At 41.2% G+C, this 21,243-nt stretch overlaps 1 protein-coding gene and 1 pseudogene across 2 annotated transcripts in view; one reads left to right on the top strand and one right to left on the bottom strand.

Moving 5' to 3' along the window:
- Positions 1 to 6,654: 6,654 nt before the first annotated feature.
- HOMER1 (homer scaffold protein 1) overlaps positions 6,655 to 21,243 on the top strand; it is a 165,248-nt gene continuing 150,659 nt past the window's right edge. Inside the window, exon 1 of one of the 2 annotated variants that reach the window (XM_078004179.1) lies at positions 6,655 to 8,424. In XM_078004179.1, coding sequence (XP_077860305.1) covers positions 8,420 to 8,424 — 5 coding nt within the window. In that variant the 5' untranslated portion in view covers positions 6,655 to 8,419. 2 annotated transcript variants of the gene reach the window in all.
- Positions 10,191 to 14,766, bottom strand: LOC106998794 (large ribosomal subunit protein eL29 pseudogene; annotated as a pseudogene).

Below are 21,243 nucleotides of genomic sequence, written 5' to 3'. Positions count from 1 at the left end.
ATGGGATGCCTGGAAATACAATAATCTTCCAAAAAAGAAAGGGACAGCAATCCAGGTTTAAAAGAAAACACATGAAGATAGCAAAATAAAAGGATGGAAAGACTCTAATGACACCTTGGACTTTCCAAATCAACTGTTAAGACCACCTACCTCCAGACTTCTTTTTAATAAGCAAATTAAAAAATGACCTTATAGGTTAAGTCACCATTACCTGGAGTTTTTGCTCATGCAGTTGACAATGCACCATCCCACACACTAGCAATGGAGGGGGAAATGGAAACCAAGGCAAGAGAGGTGAGCAGGGGCCAGACCATGCAGTACCTCTTAGGTCGAGGCATGGAGTTTGGATTTTATTCTAAGTGTAAGAGATTTTAGAAGATGACCTAATCAAAATAGGAAAACTATATTTTTATCATGTATTGCCATCATTTATATCAGGGGTCCCTAACCCCCGGGCCACAGACTGATATGGGTCCATGGCCTGTGAGGAACAAGGCAGCACAGCAGGAGGTGAGTGGCAGATGAGTGAGCATTACTGCCTGAGCTCCACCTCCCACCTCCTGTCTGATCAGCAGCGTGAATCTTAGGAACATGACGGTTCAGAGTTCTTTCTCATAGCAGCATGAACCCCATTGTGAACTGCACATGCAAGTTCATTCATTCATTCATTCATTCATTCATTCATTCATTCAAGGGATCTAGGTTGTGCGCTTCCTATGAGTGCCTAACGCACGCCTGACGACCTGAGGTGGAATGGTTTCATCCTGAAACCATCTCCCCCATCCTACCGAGGGGAAAAATTGTCTTCCACAAAAGCGGTCTCTGGTGCCAAAAAGGTTGGGGATCGCTGATATATACAATAAAAATATATGATGTTATTAAAAATAATAGAATAGGCCGGATGCAGTGTCTCACGCCTATAATCCCCGCACTTTGGGGAGCCGAGGCGGGTGGATCACCTGAGGTCAGCAGTTCAAGACCAGCCTGGCCAAGATGGTAAAACCCTGTCTCCACTAAAAATACAAAAATTAGCTGGGCGTGGTGGTGGGTGCCTGTAATCCCAGCTACTAGGGAGGCTGAGACAGAGAACTGCTTGAACCCGGGAGGCAGAGGTTGCGGTGAGCCGAGATCGTGCCACTGTACTCCAGCCTGGGCGATAGAGCGAGACTCTATCTCAAAATAATAATAATGATAATAGAATAAATATTGACTACAGATATGATGGTTTATTTTGGGTATCTACTTGACTGGCTTAAAAGATACATAAGTAGTGGGTAAAGCATTATTTCTGGGTGTGTCTGAGGGTGGTTCTAGAAGAGAATGGCATTTGAATCTGTGGACTGAGTACAGAAAATCCACCCTCGCCAATGTAGGTGGGCACTGTCCAATCTGCTGAGTACCTGGGTAGAACAAAAAGTCAGAGGAAAGGCAAATTATCTCTCTTTTCTGGAGCTAGGGTATCTGTCTTCTCCTGTTCTTGGACATCAGAACTCCAAGTTCTCCGGCCTTCAGCCTTGAGCTGAGAGTTACAACATTGGTTTCCCTGGTTCTCAGGCCTTGTAGGCTGAGACTGAATTATGTTGCCAGCTTCCCTAGTTCTCCAGCTTCAGACATTGATTTCTTGGCCTCCATAATCACATGAGCCACGTCCCATAATAAATCTCACATCTATCTACGTATCTGTCAATCATCTACCTACCTGCCTATCATTCTCCCTATATATACCCTATTGGTTCTGTTTCTCTAGAGAACCCTAAGTAATACAGAAACATTTACCATTTCCATTTAATATTTAGAGAAATTAAAATTTAGAACAAGATTAAAAGAAAAGCCTCATAAATAATTCATGAAATATTTTGGCTGAAACTCAAGTGTTGAGAATCTTCATTTATTTCTGATTCTTATGCTTGGGAGAAATTTTAACACGGGTTCTAGGTCTTGCTTCTGCCTGCTTTAGCCATAAACATAATATTTATCCATTATGTTCTGCTTCAGAAAGTTTGCAATTGCCATCTTAAAGCCCCATCTCTCTTTGAAATACTCCAGAATTTCTGCCTCAGCCTTGTCTCTCTGAAAATAAAGCCATTTCCTTCCATAGGAATGACTGTCCTAAATATCTTGTGGGTTGTTTTTGTTTTAGCTGGCACCATAACAGTCACAAAATAAGGTAGCTCATTTAAAACATTTTCCTCATGGTTGTTCTGTTCCCCCATTCAGGAAAAAGATTATTGGTTACCATGGCAATCAGCTTCCACAGCATTCCATTCTAAGTAACTGCACAGGTACAGCACAACCTTTACTCCACATTCTTTCCTGTAGTTCTCTGCAGATCTGCATATTTTTCCAGCCTGTTTTCTCTAACTCCTGCTTGAAACAATCAACCAACCAAACCAGGTTAAGCCAGACAATTTTTTCAAAGGTACAATATCCCCATCTTTTCTGAATATTTTAAAAATTTTGTATAGACAGTTGTACTACCATTTCCTCTAATTTTGTTCTATCTGGGCCCTCAACAGCAGCCAACTGAAAACTTTCTAGCATCCTCTTTCACTATCTAGGATTACATTTGTATCCCTCTGACCATGTTTAGAAAATAAATGAATTCACAGTAAAAATCAGAGCAGGAGGTAGTTCTGAGATCATTTCCCATGGCTATCTACCATAGTTTTCCTAAGGCTAATTCTTTAGCTTCCTTTACTCTACCACTTTCAAACTTCTCTAATAAATTGTCTTCAAGCCTTGCCTTGAAGATGCCAAACACACGTTCCCACCCTTGAGACTGTTTAACTACTTTGCTTCTGTTCAGAACATTACTGATAATAAAAGATGGTTTTATTACAGGCCATATACAACTCAATGGTACCCGGTATCTGCTGTGTAAATGGAGGAAGTGGGATGATTTTGGAGAGTCACTGGATAAATTCTGTTTCCCTGCAACTCTTTCATTCTTATCATTACGTTGACTCTTTGCTGGTTAGTTTCTTCATGACTATGTACTACCTACTAGGAATTATGATATTTCTTTTATATAGAGAGATATCTTTTAACCTATTTTTCAATCTGACTTTATTTGAATTAACAGTGGTATTTTGGTAATCAAAAAGAGGGCATTTAAAAGGAAGTTGTTATTACCTAATGTAAGCCAATTAAAAATAAAATCTGGCTTTTACTCTCTTTCCTGCAAAGGTTTTCTATCTCATAGATGTCTTCCTTCATTGAAAAAGACATATCTCATGACCAATGTATGAACACCCCATTGAAGACTGCCATCTCCTATTAAGGGCATGGAAATAAACTCTGTAACTAAAACAGATGCCTTCGCCCACAGATTCTAAAATCAGAGGGTATTCATAAACCGCCCTACAAATTTTCAGAGCATAGTGGGAAACAGGAACTGTTAAAATTTGAAACTCTACTAAAGTACTTTCTTCCTCTTCCGGTAAAAGAAAATATATTACTTTCTAGGAAGTTTACTATTTTAAAAAACATACAAAAAAATCAGGGTTGGGAATTCACAACTAAAATGTGGGTTACATCAGCTCATCTTAGGAGAAAAGATACTTACTTATAGATGGAAAGCCATAGAATGCCTCTCTGATACCTCTTAAAACTGTATTGGAATTGTTTCAAGCAGGGAGAAAAGGCTATTTTTTCTGAGAAGACATGCCATATTACATAAAATGTTTCAAAGGTTTACATATTCTTTTGACTACATGGACATATGTACTTACTGATCCTGATCCCATATAAGCTGGCAAGAAATTGATACCTATAATTAATCAATCATAGGTAAAATTTTCTAGAGTAAGAGGCTGAAGTTAAACAATCACATAAACTTTGAGTCATTATATCACAGGGCACCATTCGATTTATGTAGAAAAAAGCTGTTCTCAATTTTCAGTTGACAAAAGAGCAGTTGAGAAAAGACGACGCGGTTGTGAAAAGTAGAAACTAACAAAGGGTCAGCACTCTAAAGGCAGGAAGGCAACTGAAAAGCTGTTTTGACAGTTGGGTAAAGATGAGGGGAAAAAAGACTGTGAATGAGAGGAAGTTGTGATGAAAGGGTAGAATAGTGTTTGAAAATGGTAAAGTGAGAGGTTTAATTAACATGGAAAGAGCAGGAAAGAGATATGTTATTTAGTTAGGTAGGAAATTGTAAAGAAATTTTAGTAGTGTAAGAACATAATTTGTATTTTAATTTGCAAGGGTCAAGGGATGACATTATTTGAAGAATGACAGTTTTATTGTTTTAACATTTTAGATATAAGAAGCTCCATTTGTCTGAAATACAAATTGGTACAAGTTTCTGTTAATATGATAATAATATACATTAGACAAATTGGCAAGCAGGGATTTGCCTTTCATTAACCTTTTGTTATAACCTTAAAAACAAAACAGAAAACAAAAAAAACCCTGAGGCGACCCGGCGCAGTGTCTCACGCCTGTAATCCCAGCACTTTGGGAGGCCGAGGCAGGCGGATCACTTGAGGTCAGGAGTTTGAGACCAGCCTGGCCAAAATGGTGAAACCCCGTCTCTACCAAAAATACAAAAATTAGCCGGGTGTGGTGGCAAGTGCCTGTAGTCCCAGCTACTCAGGAGGCTGAGACAGGAGAATCGCTTGAACTCAGGAGGCAGAGAGTGCAGTGAGCCAAGATCGTGCCACTGCACCCAACCTGGACAGCACAGCGAGACTCTGCCTCAAAAAACAAAACAAAACAAAACAAAAACAAAAACAACAATGAAAACTAGGGTGAGCACTGTGGGTCATGCCTATAATCCCAGCACACTGGGAGGCCGGGGTGGGCGGATGACCTGAGGCCAGGAGTTTGAGACCAGCCTGGCCGACATGGCGAAAAACCATCTCTATTAAAAATACAAAAATTAGCCAGGTATGGCAGCGGGCGCCTGAAATTCCAACTACTTGGGAAGCCGAGGCACGAGACTTGCTTGAACCTGGGAGGCAGAGGTTGCAGTGAGCCGAGATAGCACCACTGCACTCCAGCCTGGGCAACAGAGCGAGACTCCGTCTCAAAAAAAGACTTTTAATATTTCAAACTTTAAGCATGATCATAATTGTATAATGTTAAGATGACCAGAGTATTTGAAACAGTTACAAATTGGTCTTTTTTGTTGTTGGTGGTGGTGTTCTTTAACCTTGGACTCCTAACTTGAGCAAGAAAATGTAAATACAGAAAGTTGCAAAACCAATGTTCCTTAAATAGGAACCATGTGAGTAGTTTAACATTACAGTTTCTAAAAGTCACACGTGGTATACATTCTAACAAGTTTTACCTTCTTTTATTTAAACTACGTTGAAATTGACATATAACTTTCCTAATAATCACTTCATAGGCTGGTAATCCTATGTTCTGGATTTTCCAGGTCACTTCAGATTCAACTTTTTTTTCTAATGTCAAATGGTGTGTCTAGATTTTGGTTTGGAAAACAGGGTCACTAAATTTGTAGACTAACTTGAAACAGTATTGACCTTTGGCAATACGTATCAATTCTATTTCTTGGCCATGATTAAGTAAAATAAAACCAAAGTTCACTATATGAATTTACCTAACTTAAAATTTTGTTTTTACCTATTCATTTTAAAATAATTTAAGAATGCTGTAGTAATTTACAATGTAAAAAGCATTCCTAATATGGCGTTTTATAGACACAAACACATACATAGCTAGCACTCTTATAGAGAGCTACTCACCCTTGCCATACAGAAAATGCAAAACAACACACTTAAGAGATATTGTAATTATATACTATGTGGTCAAAACTAAAGAAGATAAAAATATGCTTGTGCTAATGAAAAAGGATTTGGTGGTCTTTCCAATTTTTAATTTTTAATTTAAATTCCACAGACTGAAACCCATATATTTTTTTCTCTTTCTTGTTTTATTGTCTGGAGGCAAGTGTCACGGAACTCATATTCTTGATGAAGAGAAACTGAGAGGACACACTGGCATTTGCTATGCATGTGACGATAATTATCTGAGTGAACTAAGACTGACTCATTTTCCTATGCCAAAACTGCTCTTTTGCAAATAAAATTACTATCCTTTATAACATTACTTCGTTTGCTTATTGCTCTGCTCTTTATTCTTTCGTGTTTCAGGTAACCAATAAGAGAAAAAGTTTAAAAGTCCACTACGTCCAGAATGGCACTCAATAACTGAAAATTGAGGTAATTTTTCCGAAGTTCTTGTTGGAAGTACATCTACCAGTAGTGTGATCAGGCTCTCCCTCCCACATTTCCCTGCTAGTTAGGACAGGAGAAGCCCGGGGGTGCTGCTGCAACAGCGGTGGGAGTGGGAGATAGGATATTACCCGCTTGACACTTCTGCACTTCTGCTACGAATGATTCACTCCGGTTTGGCACATTTGTTGCAAGGAAATCTCCTCCCGCCGCTTCCTTGTTCGAGCTCCTCTCGGGCTGTCTCCTGTGCTTTGGCCTTTAAGGAGAAGCGAGAGCAGGTGGGCACACAGGAGCTCGCCGAGTCCTCCTCCCCCTGCTCCTTCCCTAATTTAGCAGTACTTCCGGCCGCGTGACATCATCCCCCGCACCCCGGTGACGTGAGCAGCGGGTGACGTGTGTGCGGAGAGGAGCGCGCTGACGTTGCTACTTAAAGGTCCTCCTGCGGGGAGGATGGAGACACAGCGCGAGCACCTGGTGTGGGGCGCGGAGGAGGCTGTGGCGGCCGGGAGCGGGGCCAAGAGCCAGCGGAGGAGCAGAGCGCACGGCCCGCCAGCCGCCGGCCTCTAGGGGAGGGGGGAAAACAAGGACGGACGGACTGAGGGCCTGCCGCCGGCCCAGCTCCCCACGAGGGCCGCTCGGCCCCGCACCACCATCCTCTCCGCCGCCTCGCGGCTGCTGCTTGCTCCCGCTGCCCACTGCCCGCAGGGCCCGTCGGGCTCCCGGGACCCGTCCGCGCACCAGCCCCCAGCCGCGGCTCCGCGGCGGCCACCGCCTCCCGCCCTCTCCCGCGAGCAGGGGGAGGTACCGCCCTCGCCCCCCCGTTCTCTCCGCCCCCTTCCCGCCCCCCGCAGCCCACTGCCTCCGCGCTCGCCTCACGCCGGCGGCGCTGACTGGGAAAGCGGCACCCTCCGCTCTGCCAGCCGGCCGGTGCAGGCGGAGGCAGCGGCGGGCTTCAGGCCGCCGGGGCTGGCGCTGCTCTGCCCGGCGGGAGCCGGAGGCCGGCGGAGGCGGGCGCTGATGGAAGTGTGAAGAGGCGGCGGCGGGGCCCGGGGAATGTGAGGCGGCGCGTGGCGGCGGCGCGGAGCGTGAGAGACGAGGAGCAGGGGTGGGGGCGCTGGAGCGGCGGCTGCGCTTCGGCTTCGAGCCCAGCTCTCCTGGCCCCGACGCGGTCTTAGCCTCCCGCCTTGGCTCGGGCAGGCGCCCGTCGACCCTTCGGCCCCTTTCGCCCGCCCTGGAGCTGGGGGCAGGGCGCCAGTGGAAGCGTGGGGCTTGGCTCTGTGATTCATTCATTCTCCGCCGACGGGAGCCTCAGATCCGCTGTGCTCTGAAGAGAGGAGGGAAGAGGGGGCAGCCGCGAATGAAGGGCCGGGCGCGAGCCGGGCTCCATTGTGCTCGGCGGCGGGGGGCGGGAAGGGGCTGAGGGAGGTGGGATCGGGCCCCCTTCTCCAGCTCCCCGGCGTGCGCTGCGCCCCCAGCCTGCTGCCAGCCTGGAAATGGCTCCGTTTATTCTCCTCGGGAGAATGAATCGATCCTGCCCAGCCTTCTCTTCCTCCTCCCCACCTCTTCTCTGCTCCGAGTCTTAGGAGAAGAAACATTAAAAAAGACAGATTCCAATGTGGAGTGCCGTGCAGGTTGGGAGCTGCCGGATTTGCACTTCGAGGAGATTTTTCTATGTAGTTTTTTTCCTAATGTGAGCGCAGGGAAGCCGTGGCATTACTGCTTTTGGGATTTTTATTCACGTGCACGTCGCGTTTGGTTGCTCGCTCCACCCCCGGGGACCTGGTGTGGTGGAGAAATTTGAACCCGCAGCCTTAGCTCTGAAAAGGCCGAGTTACCTGGCTTTCCCTGAGTGTCGAGGAGGACATGAGTGAAATGACCAGCGAACTCATTTTTTTATAGGACTCGGTGAAGCCGGATTCTGCATTTTCCTACTTGTAGACTCGTTTTGTGGAATAGAATTGATCGCTGTCTCCTCCGCAAAGCGTTTTAACTCGAATAAGCAAATGCCGCCTCTGTTTGAACGTTTTGGTATTTACAAGAAAGAAATCATTTTACCTAAGAGAACTAATTGAATTGGCAGCATCCTTGAAATACCTCCGGACAAGGATCTAGGGGTGGGGGTGGAAAATCAACTGCGAAATAGCAGACGGAGAAATTCCTTTGGAAGTTATTCCGTAGCATAAGAGCTGAAACTTCAGAGCAAGTTTTCATTGGGCAAAATGGGGTAAGGATTTTTGTGCTTAACACAGCTTCGAATCTGTTTATGTATGTGTATTATTGAGCGGTGGTGGTGATTGCGTTTTGTGTTTTCAAACAAACTTGCCACCTTGCTAAGCTGGTCATACTTTAAAGAAATAGGCATGCTAACCTTTTAGGTTATTTTTGCCTTTTTGTAGAGCGGTACCAGAGGTCGTAAACACATACATCGTTTGTAACTTGAATATGGATTTGTGAGTAATATTTACAAAGACAACGCATTCTACACTTTACTGGTCAGACTGCTGCATCAGTTTGTCATCAGAATCACATTGTCTTAGCTTTTGCTGATGGTTATCTTTCAAAGAGAAGTACTACACTCTCTCAGTACTTTTAGATAATCAGTTGCACAAAGGAACGATTGTAATGAGTGGTTAGACAACAGTCCTTGAAAGTGATCCAGAGTAAATTGTTGCCCTCACGGTGCCCTCTCTTTTGCCCTTGAATATCCAAAGCTAAAATGTATAGAATTGATTTACTGGGACGTTAAAACGAAAATCTGAAATTCAGTCTTACTGATGCGGTCACCACGGTGCGGGTGCATTCCGTACGAAAAGGCTTTTTGTTTAAGGAACTTGTTCACTCCTTTTGTTTTTCGCTTTTAAGCTCAGCCCTTCAGTTTGTGTTAACAATATCAGATCTACACCTTCCTTCGGACCCAGAACCAACCTAGAGTGCATTTTCCAGTCTTTTATTAACTCTTCACACTGTGGGTTGATGAAATGCTAGTGACACTTCCTAATTTAAGCTGGAAACCCATAATATATTAATGGAGTAATCTGATTTCATTGACAGATTGTCATTGGTTTTTGGCGGAAGAACATCCAGAATTTTCTCTCTTTGTGTGTGTGTGTGTCGTTGAACAAACACATCTAAAGTGTAGTTGAGGGACAGGTTTTGAAAGAATGGACTCTGAAATTCATTGTGATGGTTTAGGGGTGTACACACGCTTGAAACTTTCTGAGGAAAGTTCCTGAATAGTACCTTCTTTTTGGAGTTAGAATTTGAAGTTTAATATGCATAACTTTGAAAATTTAGAACGTGTTGTAGGAGACTTTCCTCAGAAATGAATGACAAAGTGATAATTGTTTTAAAAACTTGAATGACAAGTGATGAGAGTATATATAACTTGCATGATTTGGGGGTACTGCTAAGAGTAATTAAAATGCCTCATTCTATTTCTAGCGCTGCTATTAGTAGCTTAGTGATCTGAGGCAAATTGCTTAACCTCTGTGGACTCTATTTCTTATCTGTAAAATGAAGGAATTAGAGATGACTTAAAGATTTCTTCAAACTGTAAAAAATGAATTATTTTCTTTTTATTCTCCTCATTTTAATGATCACTAGTTGGTTTCTGGAAGTCGATCTTTCTGATGGAGACCTTTTTCTCTCTAAGCAGTTTAAGCACTTAACGCTGAAAAATAATGGCATTTGAAAAATGTTCTGGATGAATTGCACCAATTTTACATGAGAAAAATACTGAAAAATACTACTGTTCAAAACCTTAGAAATATGGCTTCCCTTGAGCATCTGCAGCTCTGTTTAAAACATGTTGGAGGAAAAAAAAATCAAGCAGCAGTTTTTCATGTTGATGGCTGCATTTTGTCTAGACTGTGAAGTAGTAGCATCATGGAAGAAAATCAGTTTTCCACAACCTTTAAGCTGCATGAATGCCTGTCATTTTACCAAGGGAAGCTTAGGCTGAATATTTTTTTCCTGCCTCAGGTTCATTTGTACAAATAGCACAGGAGGACCCCAGCCCCATGCAGGTGGCAGCCTGGTTGGGGGTTGCACCAGTCCTGTCCTCACGTTGGCAGACAGATATCTAATCTGAAGCCTTTGTAGGGGCCTGGGCACCTTTGGGAGCCTTAGCTGGAACTGAAGCTGGAGCTGCAGCCTGGGCCTTGGTTTTATCCTTGTCCTTGGCCTTTGGCCAGGACAGCCTGAGCCCCTTGGCAGTGCGGGCATGAGCATGCTTCCCAGGCTTGGGGTGGGCAATGTAGTCAAGTTGATTGAGCTTGCGGATGACACCCTTTGGGATCTTGGGCTTAACCTCCTTGGGCTTTATGAGGGCCTTGATAACCTTGGCACATGTACTCATGGCCTTGGCACTGTTAGCCTGCATCTTTTTTAGGCCCTTCTTGTTGTGTTTCTTGGCAAATCGCATGTTCCTCAGGAACTTGGGGTCCACCCCCTTAAGAGATTCGTATCTTTGTGATTGGGATTTCTTGATACCATTTCTGTGCCATTTTCAGGACTGGTTGTGTGTGGTGTGGTTGTTGGTCTTGGTTATGTTTGCACCTTAAGCTACGGCTCCTGAAGTGCCTAGAACCGGAAGAGACAGGATGAATTTAATACTGAAGGGGCTACTGTTTAAAATGGGAAAGTAAGCCCCACACATAACATGTATTTAGACACTTAGCATAATTAATTTGTTTATAAATGAATGTATCTGTCCTTTAGTCAATAAAGTCCTATATATGGACTGAGGAGAAAAAGGAGCGAGCATTTTGTGGTGCTATTTTTTGGAAAGCCTGTGTTTGGGGCTATTACCCTTTCTCATTGATAGTGCCTTGTTTTATCTGAGTTGAGAGAGGAAGGGTAGGTGGAAGTAGAAGAGCGTACAGCAAAGCAAAGGCATTTGCTGATGTTTCTACACTTTATGCGTATTTATGCCTAATAAATGTTTGTGGAATTCGCATAGCTGCCTGGGCCTATTTCAAACAAAAGGAAACAGGGCTTTAAATGGCCTTTAAAGCTTTACCTTAGCAATCATTAATTACCTTGCTGTAATAGATATCTAACATTTAATACTCTGGGTAAAGTGTTTCATATATTACAACTTTTTTTTTTAAACTAATGTTAGGTTATGATAAGGATTTATCTTTGTCTTAATTGTAGATAATTATTGCAAGTCTAGGGGCAGTCTAAGCAAAGGAATTATTTTTAATAAAATCAGTGATTGGGCAGAAAAAAATTATGGCTCCCCTAATAGTAGTTTATGAACTTTGTGGAAATGGAAAAGAACAGCTGAAACTTGACAGTTGGCAAAGTCTGTCAAAGTATCTTGGATGTTGCATGAACTGTTAATTGCAGTGAAGGCAACTAAAGTATGGGTTTGTAAAATAGGTGTATCACATCCCCTAAAAATTAAGGCATTCACATATATAAAATGAAGTCTCTGAAAAGTTTTGAAACCTCTGTGAGAAGCCCCTGTTAGGTATGACCCCCACCCCCCACCCCCCACCTCCAAATAGTATCTCATAATGACAGCAGTGAATCAGTAGCTATTTCAGAACTATTAGAGTAGGCAACAGAAATCAAGTAACCTCAACCAGTTATTTCACGACACCCTTTGTTTTTACTTAGCTCATATTGGTAACCTTGTGCCATCAGCAATGGTAAAGAATTCTTTCCCTCCCTTCTCTTATTAAGAGCTGCTTATAAATAAAATAGGGCTCTCCCTGCTAATGAAATCTGTTAATGCTGTTTCTGATTTACCTCACCTGCCTGTGGGAACTTCTGGAGTCCTTCCTCGGCCTCTTTCCCCAGGTAACTTCTGGAAGCGTGGAAATGAGTGCTGCTACATTGCAGCCCAAACTGAGTCTCTTTGCTGAAAGACAGGAAGCTGACACCTCCTTCTGCCTCAAACTGCAGGGTTCTGCTCTCTAGGGGTTGTAGCAAAAATGTGAAAATCTTGATTCCAGCACTATGAAGGGGTTTTATTGCAAAGATAACCACCCTATCATTTCTGACAACAGACAAGTTAGATGCAAGTCCTTAATTCTTCATTTGTTCATTTTACCAACTTCGAACCTATGTTATAGTGCACGTACTTAGCTCAGTGCTGCCGATAGGAAGGCTAGTACAATGTACTCCTTCCCTTAGTGAGTTTATACTTTAGAAGTTGGGAAGACAGTCAAGCCTAAAATTAAAATGTGCAATGAAATTTTGTAGGAGCTATAATATAGGGCATTGTGGAGACACAAAGTGGGTATTGGGGCATTAGCTGCTGAGGGAAGGATAAAAAGGCTTTGTAGAGGAGGTGATAGGTGTTAAATACTGAAAGATGAGTACAAGTGAGCCTCTTAGAAAAATTAGAGGGCATTCAAGGCAGAGGGAACAGTGATTGACACCACTAAAACGAGGAACTGCAAATGAGTTTGGCATGACAAGCTTGTTTGCTTGAGCCAGCTCCCTTTGGTGTAGCAAGAGATAGGTCTAGAGCCTTATTACGCAGGGGCTGGGTTGGAGAGCCATGTAGATCAAATGAAAGATTGGATTATCCTGTAGTCTAGTGTGTTTAGAGGTTTTTTGGCTATGACCCTTTGGAAAGATAAGCATCTTTACATTGCAACCCAATATGCTTGTATATAAATGATAAAATGTCACTACATAATACCCTTGCTTTGTGTGGTGCACTCTGGTAGTTTCTATTGTGTTCCATTCTATTTTATTTTTAAGATAGACTGATGATGGTGACCCACTCAATTTATTTAATGACGCTGTGGTAGCAACTGGTAATTTGAAAAGCACTTCTCTTCTGTGTGAAGATTACTAAAGAGTTTTAAGCAGAGTAAGAACATGATCAGGGAAGCAGAATAAGAGAGCAGTTTTAAAAATCATTTAAAATTCAGTTTTGTGTCTTGCATCGTGTGGAAACACCAAGCCAGAACAATGAACTATGGCTGGGTAGAGGAAGTGGATAGTTGGGCAGGCCCTGGAAAGTTCCGAAGTAGGGAGGGGAGAGATGGTGACTGAGAGATGTGTAGTTGACTGAATGCAGCTTCTTCAGAATTAGGACATTTCATGTGCAGAGGTAATAATGTAGCAAAGAGCATGGTATGTTCTTAGCAGAGTCACTAACTGTGGGTCCTAAAATAGTGAATTTGGGAGTTAAGGGGTTGACAGAAGAAACTGTCTTTATCCATAGTTTATAGTTTTGAGTGATGAAACATCTCAGAAGAAAAGGTGGTTATATCCCAGAAGGTCTGACCTCTCTACTGCCATGTGATTTTTTTTTTTTTTTCAGTCTTTAGTGTTTAGTTGAAGTATTTGTTTTTAGTTACTGGATTGTTATTTTGGATTAATATGACTAACTGGACAGAAGAATAGGGAAAATGAGTGGTGAGTGCTTAATGTTTTCTGATATAATTTTTTTCTGATGTAGTTTTTAAATGACTATAAAACATTTTATGTAGATTTATATCTCAGGACATATCTAGTGGAATGAAATGTGTAGCTTTTTTGTGTTGCATATTTGTAATGCCTTATGACCTGTGGCTAATATTTCTGTTTGTTTTTGAAAAGTTGAGTGCTTTTGAGGCATTGCAAAGTTTCAGGTCTGTTAAATATTTTCATTTCAAAAGAATCTACATGTGATAAGGAATATTTATGTAGATTTTAGCCCATCTACAAGAATTCAGATAAAATTTTCACATCTGTCTTATTGAATGAGTATTGCAAGAGTAGGTAAAACTTTTTTGTTTTGTTTTGTTTTGTTGGAGACAGAGTCTCGTTCTGTCGCCAGGCTGGAGTGCAGTGGCGTGATTTGGGCTCACTGCAACCTCTGCCTCCTGGGTTCCAGCATTTCTCCTGCCTCAGCCTCCCAAGTAGTTGAGACTACTGGTGTGCGCCACCACGCCCGGCTAATTTTTCCTTTTTTTAGTAGAGATGGGGTTTCACCATATTGACCAGGGTAGTCTCAAACTCCTGACCTCGTGATCTGCCTGCCTCAGCCTCCCAAAGTGCTGGGATTACAGGTGTGAGCCACCGCACCCAGCCAAGAGTAGGTAAAACTTTTTAAAAACTAATAATTCAATGGTCTTCAGTATGTGAATAAAATGTAGATATATATTTAATTATTTATTTATTTGAGACAGTGCTGTGGCCCATGCTGGAGTGCAGTGGTGCCATCATGGCTCACTGCAGCCTTGACCTCTCAGGCTCAAGCAGTCCTCCTACTTTAGCCTCCCGAGTGGCTGGGTCTATAGGCTCACACCACCATGGCAGGCTAATTTTTGTACTTTTTGTAGACATGGGGTTTCATCAGGTTGCCCAGGCTGGTCTTGAACTCCTGGACTCAAGTGATACATCTGCCTTGCTGTGAGCCATCACGCCTGGCCAAAATCATGTATTTTAATCTTACTTTTTATAGCACACCTCTCCGTAGTCTATAAAATTAGGACATCCATGATGACTCTCTGTTAAAAGAGTCAACTTTATTGATGAACTTATGTTCTTAATTTTAACATTTCATACCTTTTGATACCCCTTTTCCCATCTGTCCTGAGTGTAACACATTGGTCATTTCTGTGCTTCTTCATGAAATGTCTGAGAAAGAAAAAAAAGATGAGAATCAATGCAGCTTGTTTTAAGCAGTATTTTTGAGGGAAATTATTGACACAAATAATCTTTTTTGTTTTGCCTTTTTCTTCTACTTGCATTTTTAAAAATCTTGTTTTTAAAAGTTTTTAAAAATTATTCAGTTCTCTGGTAAGTACAATTTAGAATTAATTTAATTTTTTTTTGTCTGCTAAACACTTCGGATAATATAATTAATTTTATAGGGTCATCTTTTTAACTCTTCTTTCAGTGAGGTTTTTGTCCGCCCAATAATGGATTGTGAAGCCGGTATGGATCTTGTGTAGCTAAAATAATTTTATATATAGAACTAACATTTGACTTAGTTAAGAACTGAATTTTATTTACCCTTATTTATGTTTTTTTCTGTCAAGGTAGACTACTAAAGGAAGGCAAAAAGTCATTGTTTTCTGTCTTGTATCAGAAAATAAAATTGTTTATAAAACCCCCCCAAACCAGTAATCTAATCAATGTTTTATCTTCATAGTACACTTACCTTTGCATTTTCTCTACCTTTTAAAAAAATCACCTTTATCTCTTAACACCTAGTATTAATATTAGCTTAAAAAATTAGCTCGGCTTTACGAACATCTTATTTTAATGTTCTTCCATAAACCAAGAAGAGTTTCAATATTATCTTTTGAGAAGTGTTGGAACCAAGTCCTGCAGGCACAAAAGTTGTAAGAATTGAGGGCTTTTTGTAAAATTACCAAGCAAGAGTTGCGTAGAAATTAAACACAAACAAAAAACTGTGCTTAGGGAACACAGATACTAAAGCAATTTCATTACTTTATAAGGTCATTGAAAGTCATGTTTATTGTCATGTCTGTTGGCATGTCTGGATCCATGTGGTCACATGCCTTACAGTCCAGAGGCCTGTAGAGGCGAATGTCCTTGATTTCCACCGCCCCTCCATAGAATAGTTTGTTCCTAATTTGTCATTGTCTAGTTGGGGAGTCTTTTTTGAGACAGAGTCTTGCTGTGTCACCCAAGATGATGTGAAGTGGCACAATCTCAGCTCACTGCAACCTCCATCTCCCAGGCTCAGGTACTCCTCCTGCCTCAGCCTCCCTAGTAGTTGGGACTACAGGTGTGCCACCACACCTGGCTAATTTTTGTATTTTTGGTAGAGGTGGGATTTCACCATGTTGGTCCTGACCTCAAGTGATTGACCCACCTCGGACTTTCAAGGTGCTGGGATTATGGGCATGAGCTACTGCGCCCAGCCTAATTGGGGAATCTCAATAGAAGTCTACTGAGAGATATAACTCTGATACATATCTCTTTGGGTGTTATACATTGTGCTTCCTAACCCACAAGTTCATAGTGCAGTACACATGTGCAATATTAGTTGAAAGGATTTGTGGGAATTAGCGCTCATATACAGAAAATCCTGATTTCTAGCAATTGGGCCAATAGTTGGATATACCAATTATTTTTCTGAAAGTTTTTCTAGGTAAATTTTTGAATTACCTTTATATTTACATATATCTCAATCTTAAGTCGTTACTGTCTTTCTTCTGTTTTATTTAGGTATTTATAAGGGTTGTTCTGAACAAGACTTTCTTTGTGTGAGTGGGAATTTTCTGCCCAGTTACTTTCCAGTTTCCCTCATTAGACTCTTAATAATGATCTTTAGGACATGACTATCAAAGACCTCAAAATACTCATATTAGAAATTTCTGTCAGTCAGTTTTCCTGGAAGATAAGTCTGTACATTCCTAAATGTATATGGGACAATTATTTTGAACCTATTATAATATTTAAGTTACTTAACCTATCCCTTTACCTTTCTGTGCTTTTTTTTTTTTTCTTCTACTTACTCCTTTGTAAAAACAGAGCTGTTTTCTTTCTTACTCCCTTATGAATCACTGTCTCATGGCTTTTAACATTAAAATTTGTGTGCTTTGCTTAATCACTTTGCCAGCTCCCAAGATGTTTACAGATTGAGGATTCCTCCTACTTTTGTTTACTCAGTATTGCCAGGGATCTGTATACATTAAGCTCAATGGGACTACTCCCAAGTCACTCTTAAACTCATCTTTCTTGAGATTCTGTTGATTAAAAAAAAAAAAAAAATTCTAGATCTTGCAGGCTGCTGTTTTCCTTACCCAGCTGATAATCTGTAAGATTTTAGTTGTGTATTTCATTGTTGCTTTCATTTAGTATTTTACTATTGTTAAATTGATATTTATTGCTATGCCTATGTTAGTATAGTGGAAATAGACATTAATGATGACATTGCTGTTTAATTGTATTTTGCAACATTTTAGTACAGATGCCCTTGAACAACACATGTTTGAACTATGTGGGTTCACTTATATGCAGAGTTTCTTCCACCTCTTGTTACTCCGAGACAGCAAGACCAACCCTTCCTCTTCCTCTTCCTCAGCCTACTCAATGTGAAGATGAGGAAGATAAGAATATTTATGATGATCCACTTCCACTTAATAAATAGTAAATACATTTTCTCTTATGATTTTCTTTTTTCTTTTTTTTGGAGGCAGAGTTTTGCTCTATCCTGCCTGGCTAATTTTTGTATTTTTAGTAGAGATGGGGTTTCACTGTGTTGGCCAGGCTGGTCTTGAACTCCTGACCTCGGGTGAACTGCCTGCCTCTACCTCCCAAAATGCTGGGATTACAGGCGTGAGCCACTGCACCCGACCTCTTTTTTTTTTTCTTTGCGACAGAGTCTCACTCTGTCACCCAGGCTGGAGTGCAGTGGCGCGGTCTTGGCTCACTGCAACCTCTCCCTCCTGGGTTCAAGTGATTCTCTTGCCTCAGCCTCCTGAGTAGTTGGGATTACAGGCGCATGCAGCCACGCCTGGCTAATTTTTGTATTTTTAGTAGAGACGGGATTTTGCCATGTTGGCCAGGCTGGTCTCGAACTCCTGACCTCAAGTGATCTGTCTGCCTCAGCCTCCCAAAGTGTAGGGATTACAGGCGTGAGCCACCATGCCTGGCCTGATTTTTTTAATAACATGTTTTTTTCTCTAGCTTACTTAATTGTATGCGTACAGTATATAATACATACACAAAATATGTTAATTGACTATGTTATCAATAAGGTTTCCAGTCAACAATAGGTTATGAGTAAAATTTTTGAGGAGTCAAAAGTTACATGCAGATTTTTTACTGAGCATGGGTCAGTGTCCTTAACTCACAAATTGTTCAAGGGTTAACTGTATATTCTGAGTAATCAGTGTAAAATCTAGGATGTTACATTATAGGCTCTTCATGTGGTAGAAGCTATCCCAAAGAATGTTTTCAAAGATGGTACAGTGGTCAGTTAGAAATCAGGATACGAAATTGTATGTTCTGAATGACTTCAAGTATATAAAATTCTGTGTATGCATAAAAATGTTTGAAAGAGACTCATGAAAGTGCTACCATGTTTATTTCTGGGAGATAAGATTGTAAAATTTTGTTTTTTAGTCTTTCTGAATCTTGTAGTTTCTCTATAATGAACATATTAAGTTTTAGAACTTCTCTTGGGTTTTAAGGGTAAGGGTATTAAAAAGAGAACTTCTCTTGGGTTTTAAGGGTGAGGGTTTAAAAAAAAATGTTGATTACAGTAAAATGTTATCAGGACTGGCAGGGCGCGGTGGCTCACGTCTGTAATCCCAGCACTTTGGGAGGCCAAGTCAGGCGGATCACCAGGTCAAGAGATCGAGACCATCCTGGTCAACATAGTGAAACTCTGTCTCTACTAAAAATACAAAAATTAGCTGGGCTTGGTGGTGCACACTTGTAATCCCAGCTACTTGGGAGGCTGAGGCAGGAGAATTGCTTGAACCCAGGAGGCACAGGTTGCAGTGAACCAAGATTGCGCCACTGCACTCCAGCCTGGTGACAGAGCCAGACTCTGTCTCAAAAAAAAAAAGTTATCAGGACCAGTCACTGTTCTTACATCTGGATACTTACAGATATTTTTATCAATTTTAGCTTTATCTCAAATTTTATCTCATTCTTTTCAAGATTAGCTAAAGAAGCAGTTACTCTAGTGCCAGCAAAACTTGTTTAAGTGTAAGGAGTATTTCTCTTGTCAGTTATTAGAGTATTAGCACTAAACTGTACTTTTTGTGGAGAAGGAGATGCAGCCCAAAGGGAAACTGTGACTATGGGAGGTTATGCAGCTTTGACATGGCAGATCATGTGCTGGATCCCCCAGCTCCTTGGGGCTCTTGCCATTAGAACAGGTGTTCCTCAGTGAATGCTTACATAGATACAGATTCATTTGGAGAAGGGTTTCTAAGTCCTTATAGTGGTTTACAAAGACTTAATTTTACTGCAAACTTAGTTTCTTATAGATGAGTTTATTAAATGTATGTTGTTTTCCTTCTAGATGGTACTGAAAAAAGCTGCATTTTAATTTTAGTGTAAGTAAGTCTCCCACAATACATTATACAATTGTCCTTTGAACATGGTGGGGGTTAGAGGTACTACTTGCCCCACCAACTCACATTTAACTTTTGACTCTCCCAAAGCTTAATTAGTAATAGCCTACAGTTGACTGGAAAGCCTTATCAATAACATAAACAGTTGATTAACACATATTTTGTATGTTATATGTTTTATATGCTGTATTTGTACAATAAAGTAAGCTAAAGAAAAGAAAGTGTTATTAAAATCATAAGGAGCCAGGCGCAGTGGCTCACGCCTGTAATCCCAGCACTTTGGGAGGCCCAGGCAGGCAGATGGCTTGAGCTTACAAGTTTGAAACCAGCCTGGGCAACATGGTGAAAACCAGTCTTTACAGAAATACAAACATTAGCCAGTTATGGTGGTACACACCTGTAGTCCCAGCTACTGGGGAGGCCGAGGTAGGAGGATGGCTTGAGCCTGGGAGGCGGAGATTGCAGTGAGCTGAGATCCTGCCACCGCACTCCAGCCTAGGTAATAGAGTCAGACCTTGTCTCTCTCTCTCTCTCTCTCTCACACACACACACACACACACACACACACACACACACACACACACGGCTGGGTGCAGTGGCTCACGCCTATAATCCCAGCAGTTTGGGAGACTGAGGCAGGTGGATCACTTGAGGCCAGGAGTTTGAGACCAGCCTGGCCAACATGGCAAAACCCCATCTCTACTAAAAATACAAAAATCAGCCGAGTGTAGTAGCGCATGCCTGTAGTCCCAGCTACTCAGGAGGCTGAGGCTGAATTGCTTGATCCTGGGAGACAGAGGTTGCAGTGAGCTGAGATCATGCCATTGCACTCCAGCCTAGGTGACAGAGAGAAATTCTGTCTCAAAAGAAAAGGAAGAGAAAACATATTTATTGTTTATTACATGGAAGTGAATCATCTTAAAGGTCTTCATCTTCATTGTCTTCACACTGAGTAGGCTGAGGAAGAGGAGGGATTGGTTTTGCCATCTGTGGCGGCAGAGGCATCTGCATTAAAAGCCTGTTCAGACAAATATCCTTTCTCCTCAATGATTTTCCTAATGGCATCTAGGAACTCATCTACTACCTTTTAGTGGGCAGAAGCTGCTTTTCCTGTTATCTGGACATTTTTTAAGCCAAAGCTCTTCTAATATTATCAAACCATCCTTTCCTGGCATTAAATTCTCTAGCTTTAGATCCTTTATCTTCTTTTTGCTTTAAGTTATCAAAAAACTGCTTTTTCTCGATTCATATTAAATAGCTATGGTTTTTTTTTTTTAATAGTAATCCTTCACCTACATAGAAGCTGCATTTTCAATATGAGAAAAAAGGTATTTTGCAAAAAGTGCAAGGTTTTTGTACCTGCTGGTATAGCTACAGAGATGGTTTCACAAATTTTCTTTTCTTTTTTTGCAATGGTCCTTACTCTGGGTTCATTTATCTTGAAATGGTAGGCAACCACACCGGCAGACCTCAATCTGTAGCACATATCAGGCAGTTCAGCTTTTTCTTATAATAGCATGACTTTGCTTCTTGGGAGCACTTCCAGCATCACTAGTGGCACTTCATATGGGTCTCATGGTGTTATTCAAAGTTTATAGTATTGCACTAAAAAGGATGAAAAATACGCAAGAACCGTGATTTTACTGTTGTGATACACAATTTACTGTGGCATTTTAAGCAGTCACTCAGAGCACTTGAGCTCACTGCCATAGCAACAGGAGTTAGCTACAAATTATTACAGTAGAACAGTATATACTAGTTAATGTTACGTGATGATGTAATACTGCATCTTTTTGTGTATTTGCATTTTTCTAGATGTGCCATGTATGGTCTGTAAGTTTTTGCCTACGTTTTGATAAATTTTAACTCTTTGTAATAGATTTGTGTATATTTTATGGTAGTAAATGAAAAAATAGACTAGAATCTACATATTTTATGCACTCATAATGCCTTTTTCTATTTTTTCAATATTTCTAAGCTATGCAGTTAATCTGTAAGTTTTTTCAAATTATAGCAAATCTCCAAAA

The sequence above is a fragment of the Macaca mulatta genome, chromosome 6 (genome assembly GCF_049350105.2).
Source record: "Macaca mulatta isolate MMU2019108-1 chromosome 6, T2T-MMU8v2.0, whole genome shotgun sequence".
Lineage (NCBI taxonomy): Eukaryota > Metazoa > Chordata > Mammalia > Primates > Cercopithecidae > Macaca > Macaca mulatta.
This window is presented reverse-complemented; position numbering and strand designations above follow the sequence as displayed.